The 18,874-nt window shown below is 38.2% G+C and overlaps 1 protein-coding gene across 2 annotated transcripts in view; it reads right to left on the bottom strand.

Annotated features, from left to right (window-relative positions):
- Positions 1–18,874, bottom strand: part of LOC111872343 (protein kinase C) — a 48,243-nt gene that overhangs the window by 25,609 nt on the left and 3,760 nt on the right. For both annotated transcript variants that reach the window (XM_023866110.2, XM_023866111.2), the window contains exons 2-5: positions 5,217–5,277; positions 4,447–4,606; positions 1,931–1,962; positions 106–188 (exon numbers count right to left, since the gene is read on the bottom strand). In XM_023866110.2, the coding sequence (XP_023721878.1) occupies positions 106–188; positions 1,931–1,962; positions 4,447–4,606; positions 5,217–5,277 (336 nt within the window). The remainder of the gene's footprint in view (positions 1–105; positions 189–1,930; positions 1,963–4,446; positions 4,607–5,216; positions 5,278–18,874) is intronic.

The following is an 18,874-nucleotide window of genomic DNA, read 5'->3' as shown; positions in this document are numbered from 1 at the left end:
CCGCATGTGTCTATCTGCTCCAAGTCCTGAGAAAAAAACTCGGAGACCTTAGAACTTGAACGCCCCTCATATATACACACAACATATCTAGTACATGTTACTTACCTCATCCTGTGTTGCATCCTTCATGCCAGGACACTTTGTGACCACTGAATGATGGCAGCGTTTGTGGACCACACATGTACAGACTGCAACAGACATACTCCAACATTTTAAAGATTCATGGCCATTAATGAGGGGATAGCAAAATTTATACCACAAACATCAATTAAGTAAGTCACGAGTTGCAGTTTCAAAACTTCATAAAGATGGTAAGAAATTATTATTCATAACTTTGGCATATGGAAATAGTCACACAGATAAAAATTATGATTTTTTTTGGCAAACACTGCAGTTGCCAACTTCAGGGTTAGCACCTTGGGGGGGGGGTTCTGTAAACTAATATGATTTAATCAAATTCATTAGAGCCATTTCTTTGAAAATCATCATTTTGTGTATTTTTGGAGCCTGGAATGTTCAGATTCACTGGGTACTAACATAGGTCGGATAAACTCTTGAATACAGAACACGAATAAAATCACAAAGTGGATAATTTTCAGTCCAGTGTGACATACAAGTTTACAACACTTCCGTCTTTATTCACCTTACAGGTTTTGATTCAAAAGAATCATCCTCAGAGGCGCACCGCTACGATCAGGAAACACCGTCACATAAGATGTTTTAACAATATGCACTTAAGCTATGAGTAATGCTCACTACATAAATTTTGTTATTATCACAGTTAGTTTTGATGTTTGTCTTAGTTGTTCAAGATGACGCTTCTTGAAGTGTAGATTTACATATGATGCTGTTTCTTTTAAGCATATTTGCTGGGTATTCTGATTGGATTTTTCCACTGCACGCGATATGATGTTCACTTTTCCATACGGTAGCCTCCCAATGTATTTAAAATTGTATTAAAATTTTCTTTTGTATGTAAAAAATTAGTTATTATGTTAAAATATCGTGAGCCAACATTGGGTCATGTTGTTTTCCTCCTAATGGTGGGAGATGTCGTTTATTTCTCTTGATTGTATATCTTCCAACCCATGCCTGAGATACCAAACCGTCATATGATAAAGACTGTATAATGTCCTGTTGTGACATTAAGAACTTGACAGTATATTAAATATCTGAAGCTATATTTACTGAAAAGTTTGAGATATTTATAGATCCATGGTTAATTCTGATTGAAATAAAGAACTTGACAGCATATAAAATATTTGAAGCTATATTTACTGAAAAGTTTGAGATATTTGTAGATCCATGTTAATTCTGACTGAAATACAGTATAGCAAATCATTATTCAACATGGATTTGCACAAGCATGCAAAAACAAATGCACATGGTTATTTTCTGGAGTGGAAAAATTTTAATGTATGTGAAATTTGATCTATCAGCCAAATAAAATTAAACGTTTTGCTTCCAAATGCATCATCATCATCATCATCATCACCATCAACACCACTACCACTTTATCATTGCTGTCATTGTCATCATCAACAACAAACCCTTCACTGATACCGTTCATAGGTATGTAACGTATAGTTTAGGCAGGGCCACTTATTGATTTGTGAATAAAAATGTATCTATACATTAACAGGAGACCTTACATGGCCATGCTCATGTATCTCTATCTAATCTGTAAGGTATTAAGTTTGTCCAATGTGAATTTACCATCACTATCCTGGAAACTAACTTATGTGTTGGATGAGAGTTTAATGCCCATCTTTACAATTAAAGAAAGATATATTTTATAAATACAATGTTTAATACAAGAATAGCAGCAGTGTTAACCAAATACATTAATACATATTTCAATATGAATACATATAACCACTGAAACAGAGTAGAACAAGAATTGAAAGAACACCACAAAACACACACATACCTTGACACTGGTAGCCTTGTTTCCCCAAACCCCTGCAATAAATGAAATGCATACATCTATCAGAATAAGTTTCAATTGAAGATTTTCACATCAATAACACAGTAAAGTTTCCAGTGTTATACAACCAAACATGCAAAATGTTCTTCCCCCTTAAAAATTAAGTTTCAGGAATAGGTAAAGGTAAACAGTAAAGTTAATTATGCACCAAGCCATGAAGATGCATGGGGAATGGAAATATAGATCCACCATTATTAACCTCAGCACTAGACTCAGCCAAGGGGTCAGGTTCAAGCCCCAGCTGCTTTACTGCTGGGGAAACAGACCCCAGGAACCTCTGTATAGAGGACTGGAAGGGCTCCAGAGCTGGTCTGGACATTATGGAAAAGAGAAAAATCTCCTGCTCCTACCAGGAATTGAACCCTGACTCCTCAGCTGTCCAGCACACAGCCTACTTGCTATACTGACTGAGGTATCCCAGCTCCACATTTCTGGAACAGCCTGCTACAAAATGTACTAAAAAAACTGTACCAAATATTTTACAGAAGCAATTCTCTTTACAACCAGTTTGCAATAATCACTTCATAGGAAGAGAACGGCTATCTTCTAGTATGTGACAGGGGTTAGAAGTCTGGGAGAAGATGGCCAAAATTTCAGAAGACCATAGTGCTTGCAAGCAAGCTTAGCTTAGCTTACTCATCAAATCTCAAGATGGAAGCCGAGTTCTTCTTATTCGTAAACTGATCTAAGTGAAAAAGTATCTTCAAAAAATTATACCTAGTATAATGACAACACTAAAATACTCATAAACAATTAAATTATACAACATGTCTATTTTCGTGCTGACCGATCAAAATCAGCTGAACAGAGGAATAAGATATTTCTATTGTAAAAAAAAAAAAAAAAAACCAGTAAAGCTATCCCTGTACCAGGCCGTGAAGGCCCATAGGGTTGTGAGACGTTGAGGATCCCATATTATCCAGACAATCGGCTCAAAGATGGTGGTAGGGTTGCCAGCCTTACGCGCCGGCGGTGCTTTACTTCCCAGGAAAATTATTTAATTAATTCCTGGTACTCATTTCTGTTAGAGGCTGAGTGAACCCCAGGGCCATAGTGTGGCTGGAAGGATTAGGTCAATTGAAAAAAATCCAATGACCTCATTGGGACTTGAATCCATGACCTTCCGGCTTGTAGCACAGCCCCTCAACCAACTACGCTACCGCGTGCCCCAATATTTCTATAGTCTGTTCACAAAACAAACAGAAAGGACAACAGAGATTCAGGTATTTCATTGGTAAACCAATGTTACAACTCTGGCATAGTCACCTGAAGGAGCAGATGGTAACCACCGAGAACTGTCCAAAATCCCCTCGCTCATTACAGATGCCAGTAACTTCAAAGCAGGGCCACGCCACAGCTCAAGTGGTTAGTCGCTGGCTTCCCACCGCAGCAGCCCGGGTTCAATCCCGGGTCTGGTCAAGTGGGATTTGTGGTGAACAAAATAGTGCTGGGGAAGGTTTTCTCCAAGTACTTTGGTTTCCCCTGCCAATCTTCATTCCACCAATTGCTCCATAATAACCCTCACCTATCATCTGGGGCTGGTACAATAGACTAGAAGTGGCCACAGTACAAGGGACTTAGTCCCACCCCACTAGCAATAAAAAAAACTTGAAAGCAACTTTAGATAATAAATGCAGTTCATGGCAGCTGGCAAACACAATGAAGTTTTATTATATACAATGCTTAAGCAATTCTGTTTGAGCACATCAAACTAATATTCCACATGCATTCAAGCATCCTTTTGGGATCCAAAAACAAAATGAATGGCATTGTTGATACTGAAGCCCTGAAATATACAACAGTCATATAACACTGCCACCTAGTAGCAGAGCCAACTTAAAGCGCACATCCTGCCAGTACCAAAATATCTTTTGCATCCACCTGTGATATTTTCAAGCTCTGAACACAGATATTCAGTAACCACAAGGGCCAATGAAGGAGGACGGTAGGTGGGTAGGATTTTTAATATGAAGAGCTAACTGGCTTCCAGATGCACCATAGTCAGCTAAACATTATGGCTCCACCAGTAAACCATAACTTAGACAACAACTTTTACACATGAGAAATGCCAATATCCCATGCAACTTTAATATGTTCATGCTGTTTGCATTTCATACATATTTCTGTACAGGTATTACATTTTATAACAATCTTGTCTATCTGGTTTACTCTAAATGGTGAGTGTTAAAAATTTAAATATTTCCTTATGGAAAAATACCTAAGACTTCAGTAAAAGATGGGAAATACGATGAAACAGTTTTACATCTGGGTATCAATAAGAAGGGATGGGTATAATGACTGGTAGGTCACCGTGATCTAAATCTGCTAGGCTGCGTAATGCATGGGTAAGTCACTCAGCCCTGTAAAATTTACAGACCCATGCACTGGTGAGTTGCTGTGTTATGAACAAATTATTAACAAAATATGTTACGACATTATGGTGGAACAAAGAAACTCACCAGATAAACTCGCGGCAGTGGGAGCAAAAGGTTGGTTGACGGAGGAATGTGGCCATGAACTTGTGACCATTTACTTGGTGTACACGCCGTCTCAAGGCCCCACGTCTCCTGTAGAAACCCTGCCTCTCCTTGAACTCCCGGGGTTTTGATGTTGAATGCTCTGGAATGATTCACAACAATGGAATCAGAGAAGCAACACAGAGATGTCCACTGCTATGAAATGGCTTTCTAAAGGATATTCTGCAGCAATTAACATGCAAACAATAGTAGAGGAAATGCTGCGGGTGCTTGTCTCTATGCCAAAGCTACATAAGGAGAGCCATTGGGCATGGAAGTATCAAAGAGAATGCCCATTACTGATGGCTGTTACAAGGCAATATGAAGACACGGCATAACGCAGACTTGGAAAATGCTGCAAGTTATTTGAAGATTAAGGCAGCCCATACACATACGAGTCTGGCTCGGATTAATGTCACCACACACGTATGAGCATGGCAACCCACGCACGGATGGGTTTGGCTCATTGGAACCCGAGCCGAGTCAGACTCGCAAACCAGACCCGTACATGTATGGGCCCCCTAAGAAGAGTGACAAAGGCGCTGTATGCATCTGCAGCTAAGAACAATAAGCATCCAACGAATTCAATTATTAGTCCAAACCCTGTGTCACGTTAGTAACATGTAACAATAGTTTTGTTTCAAAGTTTTTGCAAATAACTTCAGATTTCAAGACCCTGCCTTTTATACCAGAAAAATGTTTCAATTAAATACCTTGTGACTTCCATTTAAGCTCAATGCGAATGTGTAACCTTCCTTGCGGTTCAAGATCCACCTGAAAGCAAAAAATGCAATACTCATTAACACAGAAACCACTACAAGATTATCTCTAGATATTACGGTAGAGGTTAAGCTTTCTCATTCTACAATTCAGGATACATGGCTAAAGGCGAGAAAAATCAGCTTAACATCCTAGTTGTTATAACGCTGGAACCCACGGAATGACTGACATGCAGTGAACCGAGACTAAGGGAATATTATGGACATGGTAACAAAGAGAAAATCATCTCTACCAGGATTCAAATGCTGCTCACCCACCCTGTCAACCATCACTGTAGTTACCCTAACTCAACTACATGACATAATTACTGCAGTTATGTAACAGGGTGATGATTTGAATGGAACTCCAGGTTCATGATACACAATTGCACATACATTTCTCTAACGGCAGAGTATATTATATCCATAATGTGTATATATTTACCATCTTTTAGTGCATACAATTTCACTTGTCACTTCACACTACATGTTTCGGCATCATTCTGCCATCCTCAGGTGTATTAATCATGTTAAACCATTGCACTGCCTACCATCACGTGTCCATTTATAAAATGATATAAAATGTGTGTTCGTCGTTGTTCAATAATAAAATTTATATATTAAAACTTGTTAAGATCTATCATCTTACATGTCGTATATCAAACTCGTGTGTAATGCCATTCATCCTTTATGGGAGTCGTTCTTATGTTTTAATTGTGTATATACTGTGTCTTATGAGGCGTCTTTCTTATGTGGCTGCGTGCATTGTATTGCTGAATGAAACTGTATGCACTAAAAGATGGTTAATATATACACATTATGGATACGAATCAGTGCAACAGGACGCTAAAATACAACAGAGTAATGTTGTATTTTAGCGTCCTGTTGCACTGATTCTCGTCCATGCTCGCAGCCAAAAAAGAAGGACACATCACAAGACACAGTATACAAAAATATAGGAAGAATGACTCCCATAGTCAAAGAATGACGTAATACACAAGTTTGAGTTAAGATGTGTAAGATGATGGATATTAACAAATTTTGATATATATAAATTTTATTATAGTTAGTGAAGAGTGTGGCGAGCAATGCAATAGCTTGACTTAAATAACACACCTGAGGATAGCACAGTGATGCCGAAACATGTAGTGAAGTGACATGTGAGATTGAGTGCACTACAAGACGGCCAATATACATATCATGGACTACAACAGAGTATATTATATATATCAAATTACTGTGAATCTGAAAGCTTACTGTTCAGAAAATCTTTTTAAGATGCTGTTGAAAACTGAAATATATCACTTTATTTAACAATGATATGGATATAAAAAAGTGAGGTGATAATGGTATAAATAAATATATAGTACTATTATAAAAGGGGGTAAGTGGTAGCATAGCTGGTTGAGACACTATGCTACAAGCCAGAAGGTGGCAGGATTGAATCCAGAGGAGGTGGATTTTCTCAATTTACCAAAATCCTTAGAGCCGCACTATGGTCCTGGGGTCGACTCAGCCTTTAACAGAAATGAATGCCAGGAACCTTCCTGGGGGGTAAAGGGCGGCCAGCACGTAAGGCTAACAACCTTACCGCCATCTGTGAGCCAACTGTCTAGAAAATGTGGGAGCCTCAATGTCTCACAACCCTATGGGCCTTCATGGCCTGTTACAGGGATAACTTTACTTTAGCTTCATTACCATGACTATACAGTGAATGATAGAGTGTAATGAACTGGAAGGAACATGGAAGGATGAAGTCTAAGTCCAGTCTAAGATATTAACCCCACATTCACCTCACAGTATTGAGGAAAAAATGAAAAATCTCAACCAAGAAGCTGATCTTCAGGGGGAGATATAAACCCCCATATAAGAAGCAGAGGGTGCTAACCACCTCACCATAACCTCTAGTTCAAGACCGAAAATTTATTCAGGTTCAACGAGACCAAGATGTCATGTCAGTGTGGGATTAATAATATCTTGCCATTTAATTTAAATTCATCACAACAAAGATTCACAGGGTTTTCTGTGACAATCTAATTCAAGTGTTGTCAGTTGAAATGTTCAATGTAAAAAGAAAGACTGTAAGAAACTTCACCATACAAAATTTGTACATAACATAAACTAGAGATCTAATTACAATCTATAACTTTAACTTCAAGAATGAATGAATATGCTGGGACCCCAACATATTGCACCTTCTCTCTTACTTGTCTGTTAATTGAAAGGCTGTTCCTGATCCATATGAGGGCTGACATATTTCAATAAAAATAAAACTAGAAAATTAAATACTGTATATCGCATATGAAGTGTCATTTCCACTGGAACCACAAATGTTGAAGTTACTGTCCCCTTAGCTCAAATTACAAATAATCATGCAATTTTTAAAATAAACTTCAACATGGAAGTTTCCACCATTCAAACCAGGTCTGCATCATTCTTAGGATTTATACACTAACCACAAACAGCAATGTCCGTTTTGACGCATGTTTGCTAAACTGAGTCAATTTATTACACACACAAGTCCAACAACAATTATGATTAGAAACCAAACATTAACTACCTGACACACAGTTTTGTACTGTTTGTACACATAATTCTTAACTAAAATGCACGCTCAGAACTACAAATTATCAGTGTCAAGGATATCAGTACATGTCTGAATATGGACTGAAACTATTTGGGCTGTGAACTTAGGCAGTGACTAAGGTAATGTGAACAATAAACAGCTGAAGGCCCAGACATCAACATGAATTTGTACCCAGTTTCACTCTTGATTTGAGGTAATAGAAAACAGCATTTTTATTTTGTTTCTGAGGAAGGGTCTCTGGGTGGGGTAAAAATGATTTGACAGGCTCCTTTAGAACCCTTATTGTTGTGATGTAGGTGCTCACCCTTCACCTGAATTTACCTGACCAGTGAAAAAGGTAAATTTGTCCGTGCTAATCAGTTAAGCACTATGCCATGAAGACATATGGTGAAGTGGATGTATAGCTCCACCATTTTTGACCTTGGCACTGGATAGAGGTGAGTGGTCAGATTCAGGTTGCATCTGTTTTATCCCAGGGGAAATCGTCCCCCCCCACCCAGAGTATACCCTTTGGACAGGATGGTGGGAGGGCTCCTTAGTTGATCTGGATGCTATGGAGAAGAGAAAAATCTTGCCCCTGCCATGAATCAAATCCCAGCCATTCAGCCCGTAGTCTGCTACTGTATCGGCTGAGCTACCGCAACTCCTACCCGACCAGTACAGTAATTTTATCATACATGGTTAAAACAATACAAATGAAAAATCTCCGCCTGCATGAAGCAGAGTTCAACTTCAGAAGCTGGAAGATACTCAGTCCATTCAAGTTTCATCCCTGCATCTCTGATCACAAAGAACTGTATACAGCCATGACTTCCTGCATGAGATGTATCTCGCACATAAACATAAACAAGAGTGTGTGTTCTCAGTGTCCATTACAGTTTTCACTCTAAAATGAAGTCTACATTTCAGTCTCGCATATCTGTTATTAAGTAACCCTCCAGCAAGCGTGCGTGCACACACACACACACACACACACACGCTCTCTCTCTCTCTCTCACTTTGAAAGAATAAAATAAGATGGGTATGAAAAGGACCGCCTCTGTGGTCAGAGTTCCTGGCTACAGGTCCAGAGGCGCTGGGTTCGATTCCCGGCGACACCAGATTTTCTAAGAAGTAGTGGGATTTGAATGGGGTCCACTCAGCATCGTGAGGATAATTGAGGAGCTACTTCAAGGAAATATCGGCTCCGGTCTAGAAAACCAAGATTAACAGCCATGGGGAACCGTTGCGCTGATCATGTGACACCCTCTATCCGCAAAAGTTGGCACTAACTTTGTCAACAAGCAGAGGTTGCTTGGTTGGTTTCGCCTGCGGACAACAGGCCATGAAGTTTATTTTTTGTTGGGTATGTAAAAGCTAATATTCTGGACACCAAGTGCAACAGCTGTTGATTCACATCCTGAAAAAATTTAAAGAAAACAGAGCCACAATTCATAAAATGTTTGTAATAGATCTGAGATTCTTATGACAATGAATGTTTAGAATATAGTTTGCAGGGATGCGACACTGTATAATTTAGCAGACAGGTACCAACATCCTGAAGACTGAAAAAACTAGTTCCTCCAAAACAATGGTACATATCTTCCAAACCGTATGATGTCACATGACAGGAATCTTAACATGCCTGCAACATCCTTGAGTGGTAATGCAGTAGCAAAGCCACAAACTCGTATATGTGTGTGTAGATTTCGTGGTGTGTGTAAAATTTACCTCAAACAGGGTAAAATTATATCATATATAAGGCTGCCTGTAAATGGGGCTGGCAGTGAGACACAACCTTGCAACATTCACACTTGAATTCTCTCAATGAATTAAATCTGACCAATGAAAAAAGAGCCCACATCTGACACATGGTCATCAATTTATGGACAATTATTATTACTTGTCATATTATGACAAGACTGGATAACTAGCTGTATGCTCATAACATATGTCTTCTAGTAATTTCCCAAGACCATATATGCACTATCATGCATTTGTTATGCAAAACAAAACAGCAGAATGACATGTGGGGTCACCTCTATCTGCAGACTAGGAGCTGCTTTCAGTGAATGGATTATCATCAAAATTCTATACTGTGAATACTGTTTGAACAAAAATAACAAGGAGTTCCAAGTAGAACTCATAAAGCCTACACTCCAGATGTACAAATTTTCAGTTTGACATATCGTTTTTGCTGCTGCTGTTTCATTTCATTTCATTTTAGTGAAAAATCTGTTACTTGCTGACAGCAGTCAGTATAGCAAGTGACCATGGGCAGGATGGCTGAGGGGTTGGAGTTTGAGTCCCAGTAGGGGCAGAATATCTACTTTCCACATCATCCATACCAGTTCTGGGGACTAGCCAGCCTCTTATCCAAAGGCCACTGGGATCTCTTTCTCCGAGGGTACAGCGGCTGGGGCACTCACCTACAACTACTGCCAAAGCCAAGAATACATGGATCTATAATCCACTCCCTTATACATCTTCATGGTGTAGTGCTTAATTATTCATGCAGGGGGAAAACGTTACTTTTTATCTGTTAGTTAAGTAGAGGTGAACACCCTTTATATATTTTTTTAAAATTTGTTGCTCCAAACGGTTTTGTGGTGGCTCAGAATCATTTCAAATGGACGCAACAATTATGATATTCACTGCTCAATTTATGTGACAGCTGTGTTCTAAGAAGGATTCACAGGGGATGAAATCACATACTTCGAATCAACCAGCAAAATTTTCTCTTTTCCCCTCATACTCATCAGACAACCATACAATGCTCTACTCCCCTCTCTTCCCGCCTCCCTTGAACAGCCAGCAAGCAATTCACATTAAAATGAGTGATATTAATTGACATCAATACAAATCAGTTGAGCACATTAAAATGAAATCACATTTCTTGAACTTGCATGTAACAAGAAGTACCTATATTTATATATTTATTTATTTGTGATTCATTTTAGGATGTGCTCAGCAGCTCAGACTATATAGCATCAAGTGGTACGATTACTGAATGAAGATTTGGAAGACCAATCATGACTGGAGAGTCTGAGGAAAATTAAAAAACACACTTCAGTCATGATATTCAGTTTCGTGGCCAAAATTAAAATCAGACATCTATTGAATTCATGTCAAAAGTGATCCCGCCCAAGTCAACTTGATTGATGATATTCCATGTAGGCTCCTAGAATTTTATATAATGAAGAAATGGAAAATTACATAAAAACCAAAGACATGATTTGGTTCTTTAACATTCAATTAAAACTTCTTTGATCAGTTGGGCCAAACAACTGTATGGATCTGTAATGGCACACTTTTTACACAGAGCATAACAGACACACTGTGTTTACATTCTGTTAAATTCAATAAATTACGCACAACTTGTAACCCGCTGCTCTCCATATTATCGTGTGCTAACTACGCTGTGCAGCCTGAATACACACAAGCTTCAGTACTGGCCAGTTCTTTTTCACTTCTTCTTCACTATTACACAGGATGTATGCTACTTTTCTTACTGATACCAACCACTTTTAGGATTTTCCTACCATTCCGTTCTGCAATTCAATATGCACTATATGATCGTGTAAGATGTGAGATCTGTCACAAAATATCAAGCTAATGAAATAAGCGACTGACAAACATCTCACTATCCCTGGTCAACTATGTTCTTACATGTAAGAGACAAAGTCCCTTTCTCAATTCTGACTACTAAGAGAACAGATAACTGGCATCTGGTCATGATCTGGAGGGTGGAGTAGATATGCTAGTACACTGATGGAAATTCTGACATACAAAAAAGCACCAAACATAACCCAATACCAATGAAAAATAACCACAGAGTCAGAGCAACTAGAAACTGTTAAGTTTTATTACACTAATTCATTAAACTCTGCTATCCCAGAATGTAAGAAATATTTTCTTACATGGTAACAAATTTAAAAACTTGACTTTTTATGATATATTTTAGAAATATTAACACCAAACCATCTGGAAATTTCCATCAAATTTAATTCAGTGAGTGTAGACAAAATATGCTACAATGCTGCAACATCTAAGCATAACTTAATATGTGCACTTCTTAAAATTAGGGTCACTAGATTTTAAATTTCAAAATATGGGACACATTTTGATGAAGGACCAATATTCAGGTAACAGAACCCAAAGATTCAGCCATGCCAATACCAAAGCCTGCTATCAAGCATAATCCTAAAGTTCTTTAATGTAGTTCACCACCTACTTTCCCAAAATCTTCACAATATGTCAATTCCCTATTTGGTATACCTTTCATGGATGCTAAAAATGTTAACTTTTGCACAGTTAACAAGACTGTACTGCTCTTCAAGTAAATGCTCCAGCCCAACACATATAAAGGTATACTGCCTATACAAACAGACCTTCCAGGGATAATTGGAAAGGCTTTGAAATATCAAACAGTCTCACATATATAACGACAAGACTAAGAAGTATTTCTTGGGATTCTTATGAAGAGACTATGTACTTCTTCCAACATGATCTTAGGAACTTCTGAACATTTTATCATGTTCCTAGACACTTTTGCCTAGTTGCAATCACATAACATGCAGAATTCAAAATTCCAGAAGTAATTCAAGGAAATGGTTTCTTTGATTGAAACTAGACTGTCCTGAATATAAACATTTTGTCACATAATCTTCTAATTAAACTCTTCATAGTGTGCAAGAAGTTCCTGGAAATACCTATGAATCTACAGTTCTTTAAGCATTTCCAACTGTAGGGAGTGATTATCTAAGTTAGGAATCACTAACCATAAAACATCACACAGAATTTCCACCAGATTTCATCACATAAGATATATCAGCCACAGTTAAATTTTCACCCTGTGAGTGCACAATAATAAAAAATTGTATTCAAAATTTTTGGATACATTTATCATGTCACATACCCATTCCCATTAATATGATGATTAAATATTAACTTTACACAGTCATCCATACTGCTATTTTATTTTTTATTTGTCTAAGAGGAAGCTTAATAAAATCCAACATTTCCTGAAACCATGTAAAGACACAGTAGTCTAGGTCCCTGCATTAAATACCCCTAGCACTGCTCTCTGCTGCAGAAACTGGCAACCTGAATGTTGGTATGACAGGATATGAGGTGGTATCTAATGACAATATTCATTCCAAGTTTCATGTGAAAGTTATAAGCAGAGGAAAAATGACATACACAACACTGTTAGCCTATTCCATATTTTACATGGAAACTAGGCTACATACATTAACATCTACATGCCATGAGACTCAACAAAGTTCTTCTCTTCTTTACACATTATAAACCGTGATGCCCACGCCACATTCAAAATCATGCTTTCAGCACTCTCTTGGTCTTCCTCTTACTCCTGACCCTGCAGACTTGCAATTCTAAGCTAACCATGGGCACATGTCTTCATACAATCTGTGTATGCGTGTGATACCTTCCCACTGTTTTGCATATGCAGTAATCTCTTCAACACATAGGCTGAAGGTGTCAGAGAACAGGGAGTTCAGGAGAATATTAGGACCAAAGCAAGATGAAGTGACAGGATGTTGGAGAAAACTACACAATGAGGACCTTCATAACTTGTACTCTTCTCCAAGTATAATTAGAATGATCAAGTCAAGGAGGATGAGGTGGGCAGGGACTGTAGTACAAATGGGGGAGAAGAGGAATGCATATAGGATATTGGTGGGAAAACCAGAAGGAAAGAGACCACTGGGAAGACCAAGGCATAGATGGGTAGGCAATATTAAAATGGATCTTAGAGAAATGGGATAGCATGGATTGGATTGATCTGGATCAGGATATGGACCAGTTGAAGTCTCTTGTGTACATGGTAATGAACCTTTGGGTTCCATTAAATTCTGGGAAGTTCCTGGGTAGCTGCAACAATTGGCGTTTCTCAAGAAGGGCTCACCTACTTGAGTGAGTAATTTCTTCAACTACACTAGCTAAAATGCATACTCAACTACAATGGAGAGTCACTTCTTTCAGATCTTCATCCTTTAACCCCATTCTCCTTCGCATTTATCCCTTTCATACCTTTCTCCTCCAAAATAGTAAGAGTAACTTAAGTTACATCTTTATCCTTCAGGTTGTACAGTTTTGGGATCAAAGTTACCTCCTGCATCTGTGGAAACTATTATACTGAATGACATAACCCACATCACATACACAGCCATACTCTCCTACATATATAGATTACTGACCTGATGATCCTCAAAATTACGTCAGCAGTGTTTCTGATTATCATGCATATCCACCTGAAGTTTTGAGGTTAGCAATTCTGTCATGTTTATTGTCTTTCTGTCTCTGTCAGCCTCAAAAGCAACAAGGATTGCAGATTGCATACAATTCACATAACTGTGCACTTGAACAATGTTCTGTTTAAAACACTTTTAGCATAATTTATTCCAGTGCCTTCTGATATTGTGCTCCAACAGCAAATGACATATATTTTGACAGGTGCACAAAAATAACACGTTAAACAGGCCAAACCAATCCTTTGTCTATTTTGAATCCCTCCCATCTCACCAAACACACACTGAATTTGAAATATCATAAATAAGCAGAATAACAATAATGTGTATGAAGTCTTAACTTACTCAACAAATGTGTTGAAATAAATTCAATCTGTAAAAAGATTACATAACAGAATGAGGTATCCAGAAATGAACTCAAATCTACTAGCCTTCCCCCCGCCCCCAAATTTTTCAGTATGCTTCACACAGACCCTTTATAGGACATGTTTAAAAAACTGAACCTTAAATGATAAGTGAGGAAATGAAGTAATAATTTACTTCCACATGCGAATAACCTCCTTGTTTACATAACTTCTGCAACACATTCAGACCAAGGTTATAAATGTCTTCATTTGCCTGCAGATTATGGGTGACCATATCTCTGGATCCTTTAGTCAGATGTGTGTTTCTGGAGATGATTCATAACAAGGTGAAATTAACTGATTAAACAGGATCAGAAGTTACAAATATGGTCTAGAGGTACAAAGAGATCATTTTTACAAATCCAAGTCTTCAGTTTCTGTTCCATTACTGTACCTTAAGGTGGGTAATACACAGCAACTGCTTGATTTTTTACCATCTCAGCAACATCCTGTTAGTAATTATACAAAAAGTATCAGGCAGCTAGTGACATCTGTGTTAACAGAAATATACAAACTCGGTGATGGACGATTATGTGGGCATGTTCATCCTTCCCACTGAAATACAGGCAATACAGTAGATTGGATAAGGCAAAAGTATGTCATTCCCACAATTCTATGAAGTAGGCCATCAGAGGAAAAACTGCCACATTAGCGAAACTGTCACAGAATTAAACTCAGGTATACGTTTTTCCTCAATAAAGCTGCATGCAGGTTCCATTTTTTTATGGACACTATACAGCATTATTTGTTTCTGTGAATAGATGCAACGTTACATATTCATACCTTTGCCTAGCCAGCAGATTAAAAAAACATACTGCATAACAGGTTGCTATTCTTGTAATTAATAAAGGTCATGTCACTAATTATATGAATCAGTAACACAATCATGTTTCATGATAATGGCTGAGCAGATGGGTGTAACCCAATCAATATAATTATTATGGTGCTGAAGCAATTGAAATCAATTTGGATAGTCTTAATGAGTGTCATTTTATGAAAGAAGTATACAGCATACTAATTTAATGCTATATAATGCATAATGACAGGAAACAGATGTTTTGAAAATGTGGCACAGTTCAGGTATTTGGGAATGACAATATCAAATCAAAACCTGATTGAGGATGAAATTAAGGGGGATTGACCTCGGGTAATGCTTGCTATCATTCAGTTCAGAACCTTCTGTCTTCTTGTCTGCTGTCCAAAAACATAAAAATTAGAATATACAAAACTACAATTTTTCCTGTGGTTCTGTATGGGTGTGAAACTTGGTCTCTGATGTTAAGGGAGGAACATAGACTGAGGGTAGCGGCCTCCGTAGTCTAGAGGTAACGTTCCCACCTCATGACTCGTAGTACACGGGTTCAAACCTGGCGGAGGTCGTGGAATTTTTAAGGGCAGAAAAATTCAGGGAACAAGTCCTGTGGGAGGGACTTTAAGCCGTGGGTCCCGTGTCGTAGCTTTACGGCATGTAAAAGAACCTCATATCTCCTAAGGAGGTCACTGAGCAAAATTCAAGGACATTTCCCGCCCAACAGTAGTCTCTAACCCCTCTGATAAATGGGGGAAGCATTATAGATACCGCTAAGCCAGTAGAGGCCGAACTCACTGTTAGAGTACCCATCATGAAATTATAAGCTTTACGGCCATAGAACATGCATGCAATTTCAGAACTGGAAGTAGAGGTGAAGCAGAAGATTAAACTGTATCACACACATACAAACAGCAAACATTCAGTGCAATAAGTAACTGCACTGGAGTGCCATCGCAGTAAACAACAGAAAACTGGTAAATATATTCAAAAGACTGTCCCAGTAAATATGCAATTCCACTATTTCATTAGAGCTTACTTTAATAAAAACACAGAAAAGAAAGGTTCTGTGCATTCCACAACCTGTTACACTTTGGAATTTCTAAGATTTATGCCAGGTGGGTAGCAAAGCTTATAGATGTGCATACAAATGTGAGCTTATGCAACACAACTTCTGGAATGACATGGAAACAATCAAGAGTGATTTTTATTGTGTCCAGTTAATGGAAACAAAAGTCTTGTCAATTATAATGAACTTAAAGGCACCCCCTCCCCAAACTAAGAGCGCATTTGAAGCCCACACTTCAGCAGGCAAGGTAGTGTAAAATATTTCAAGAATCTCACAGCCTCATCCTCATGTGCACTCAACAGAGAGATGCCCCAGTATTAAGATACCGTGATACGCGCTTACATAAACACTTAAAGCTTATCACTCTAAAACACATGAGGCAGACTTTCTGAAGGCAAGATTTTATTCCACGAGTAGGCTAATTATCGTACAGCGGCTGTAACTAACTTCAGAATCCTAAGGCCGCGCCATAGCTCATGCAGTCAGTCGCTGGCTTCCCACTGCGGTGGCCCAGGTTCAATCTCAGGTCTGGTCAAGTGGGATTTGTGGTGGACAAAGTGGCGCTTGGGGCTGGTTTTCTCTGAGTACTTCGGTTTCCCCTGCCAATCTTCATTCCGCCAAATTATCCATCATCATAATCACCCGGGACAGGTACAATAGGCCAATCAGTGGCTGCCGTGTCGAGTAGACCCAGCTGGACTCCACCCCCCCCACTAAGCGAATGAATTAACTTCAGAATCTTACATTTGAAACTGTCGCACCAACCATTTAGCCCAGATCTGTAGCCATAAGAGTATTACCTTTTAGGACCAATTTAAGAAGCCCTGTGGGGCCAGTGATTTCACAGCAATTATGACATCATGGAAGTGGTGCAATCTTGTTTATGATAGCAACACAAAACTATTTAAGATGGTACTAAAAAGCTCACACATCCCAGGTATAGGTGCTGAGAAAGATACAGATACTGTCAAAAAAACAACATTCACTGTCAGTATCTACTAATTCTTGTTTTCAATGAATCTATAAGCTTTTCATTTTTTTCAGAATGGATAGTGGTCTCACAGTTCCACCACCTGTCACATGTTATACTCTGACCATTTCACTAATAAACAAAATCTGTGCAAAGGCATTGTACATACTTTCTCACATATGACTAGGGACCGGATTTTAATGCAAATGCATATTTCTTTCTTGCAACCAGAAAGTATGCTTGTTTAGATATATGTATGAATTACTTCATTTCTTAAATTTTGGACATGGTTTGATGGTGCATATAAATGCATATTTTGCCTGTTTTATGAATAAGCATCATATTTTCAAAGATCTCTATTTATACTGCATATTTCCTTTTTGAAATATTTATCATATGTATTTTTTAATTTTATGTTCAAATTTTCAATCATGGTCATGTGCATAAAATTTTTCTGTTCCGTATTACAATATGTTGCATATTTGACTTAATATTTTGTCATGATTCATGTTTCTGATGCAATACCCAGGACGGGACTTCCCCGATCCCTCTACTCGTAACTTGCCTCATCCACGTACCATCAAAGTGGCCGCGAAGAGATTAGTCAGAAGCCTTCACATGTAGCTGCTATCAACGTAATACTATTCAACCGATAAGGGACTTCACTTATTTATTTCCAAAGTCTCCATGAGGTTCCTTACGCTTCTTCGTTTGAAGCTGGGGGCCATTCTCATTAATGGTGACTAGCCTGTAGTTAAGTTTGTTTAGCTTTCTGTAGTCATGCCGAAAGTGAAAGTAGGTCAGAAAACTAAATTACAGCTGTATCAGCGGGACTTTGAAAGAGAGATGATAACTATGGATAACAAAATTCTTTATTGCCGAGCATGTGAGAAAACGGTTGTAAAAAACACTTTCAAGTGCTTCAGCATTTGGACACTAATATACACAAAGAGAATATTAAAATTAAATCCACAAAAAGTGCTCCTGTGCAAAAATTGCTTAGTGAATTTTCTAATAATATTTTTTCACAGTTCTCCTTTCATTTATGCGAAGCCTTTTTAGCAGCAGATATCCCGCTGTGGAAACTAACCAGTCCTACTCTGAGAAACTTTATAGAGAAAAGTATACACAGTGCAAAGTGCCGGATGGATCTACTGTGCGCAAAAATTACGTGAAGTAGTGTTACGATCTTACAATTGAAAGCATTAGAGATAAGATTCAAGATAATTTTGTGTGGGTATCAATTGACGAAGAGTTTCATGGAGGTAGGTCTAGGCCCAAATGAGGGCTGTAGCTCCAAAGGAAAAAATCAATTGACATAACACAAGATTGTGAGGGACAGTTTATTATAAATTGTATAGTTTGATCCCTTGATAAGAATGAACAATCTACCCCATATCTTTTTGCAGTGGAGTAATTTGAAACCACAAATAGCTCCGCAGTTTCCGAATTTTTTATCAATTCCATGAATTTACTATGGCCGAATGGCATTCAGTATGAGCGCGTATTGCTCTTTGTGACTAA

The sequence above is a fragment of the Cryptotermes secundus genome, unplaced genomic scaffold, assembly GCF_002891405.2.
Source record: "Cryptotermes secundus unplaced genomic scaffold, Csec_1.0 scaffold55, whole genome shotgun sequence".
Classification (NCBI taxonomy): Eukaryota; Metazoa; Arthropoda; class Insecta; order Blattodea; family Kalotermitidae; genus Cryptotermes; species Cryptotermes secundus.
This window is presented reverse-complemented; position numbering and strand designations above follow the sequence as displayed.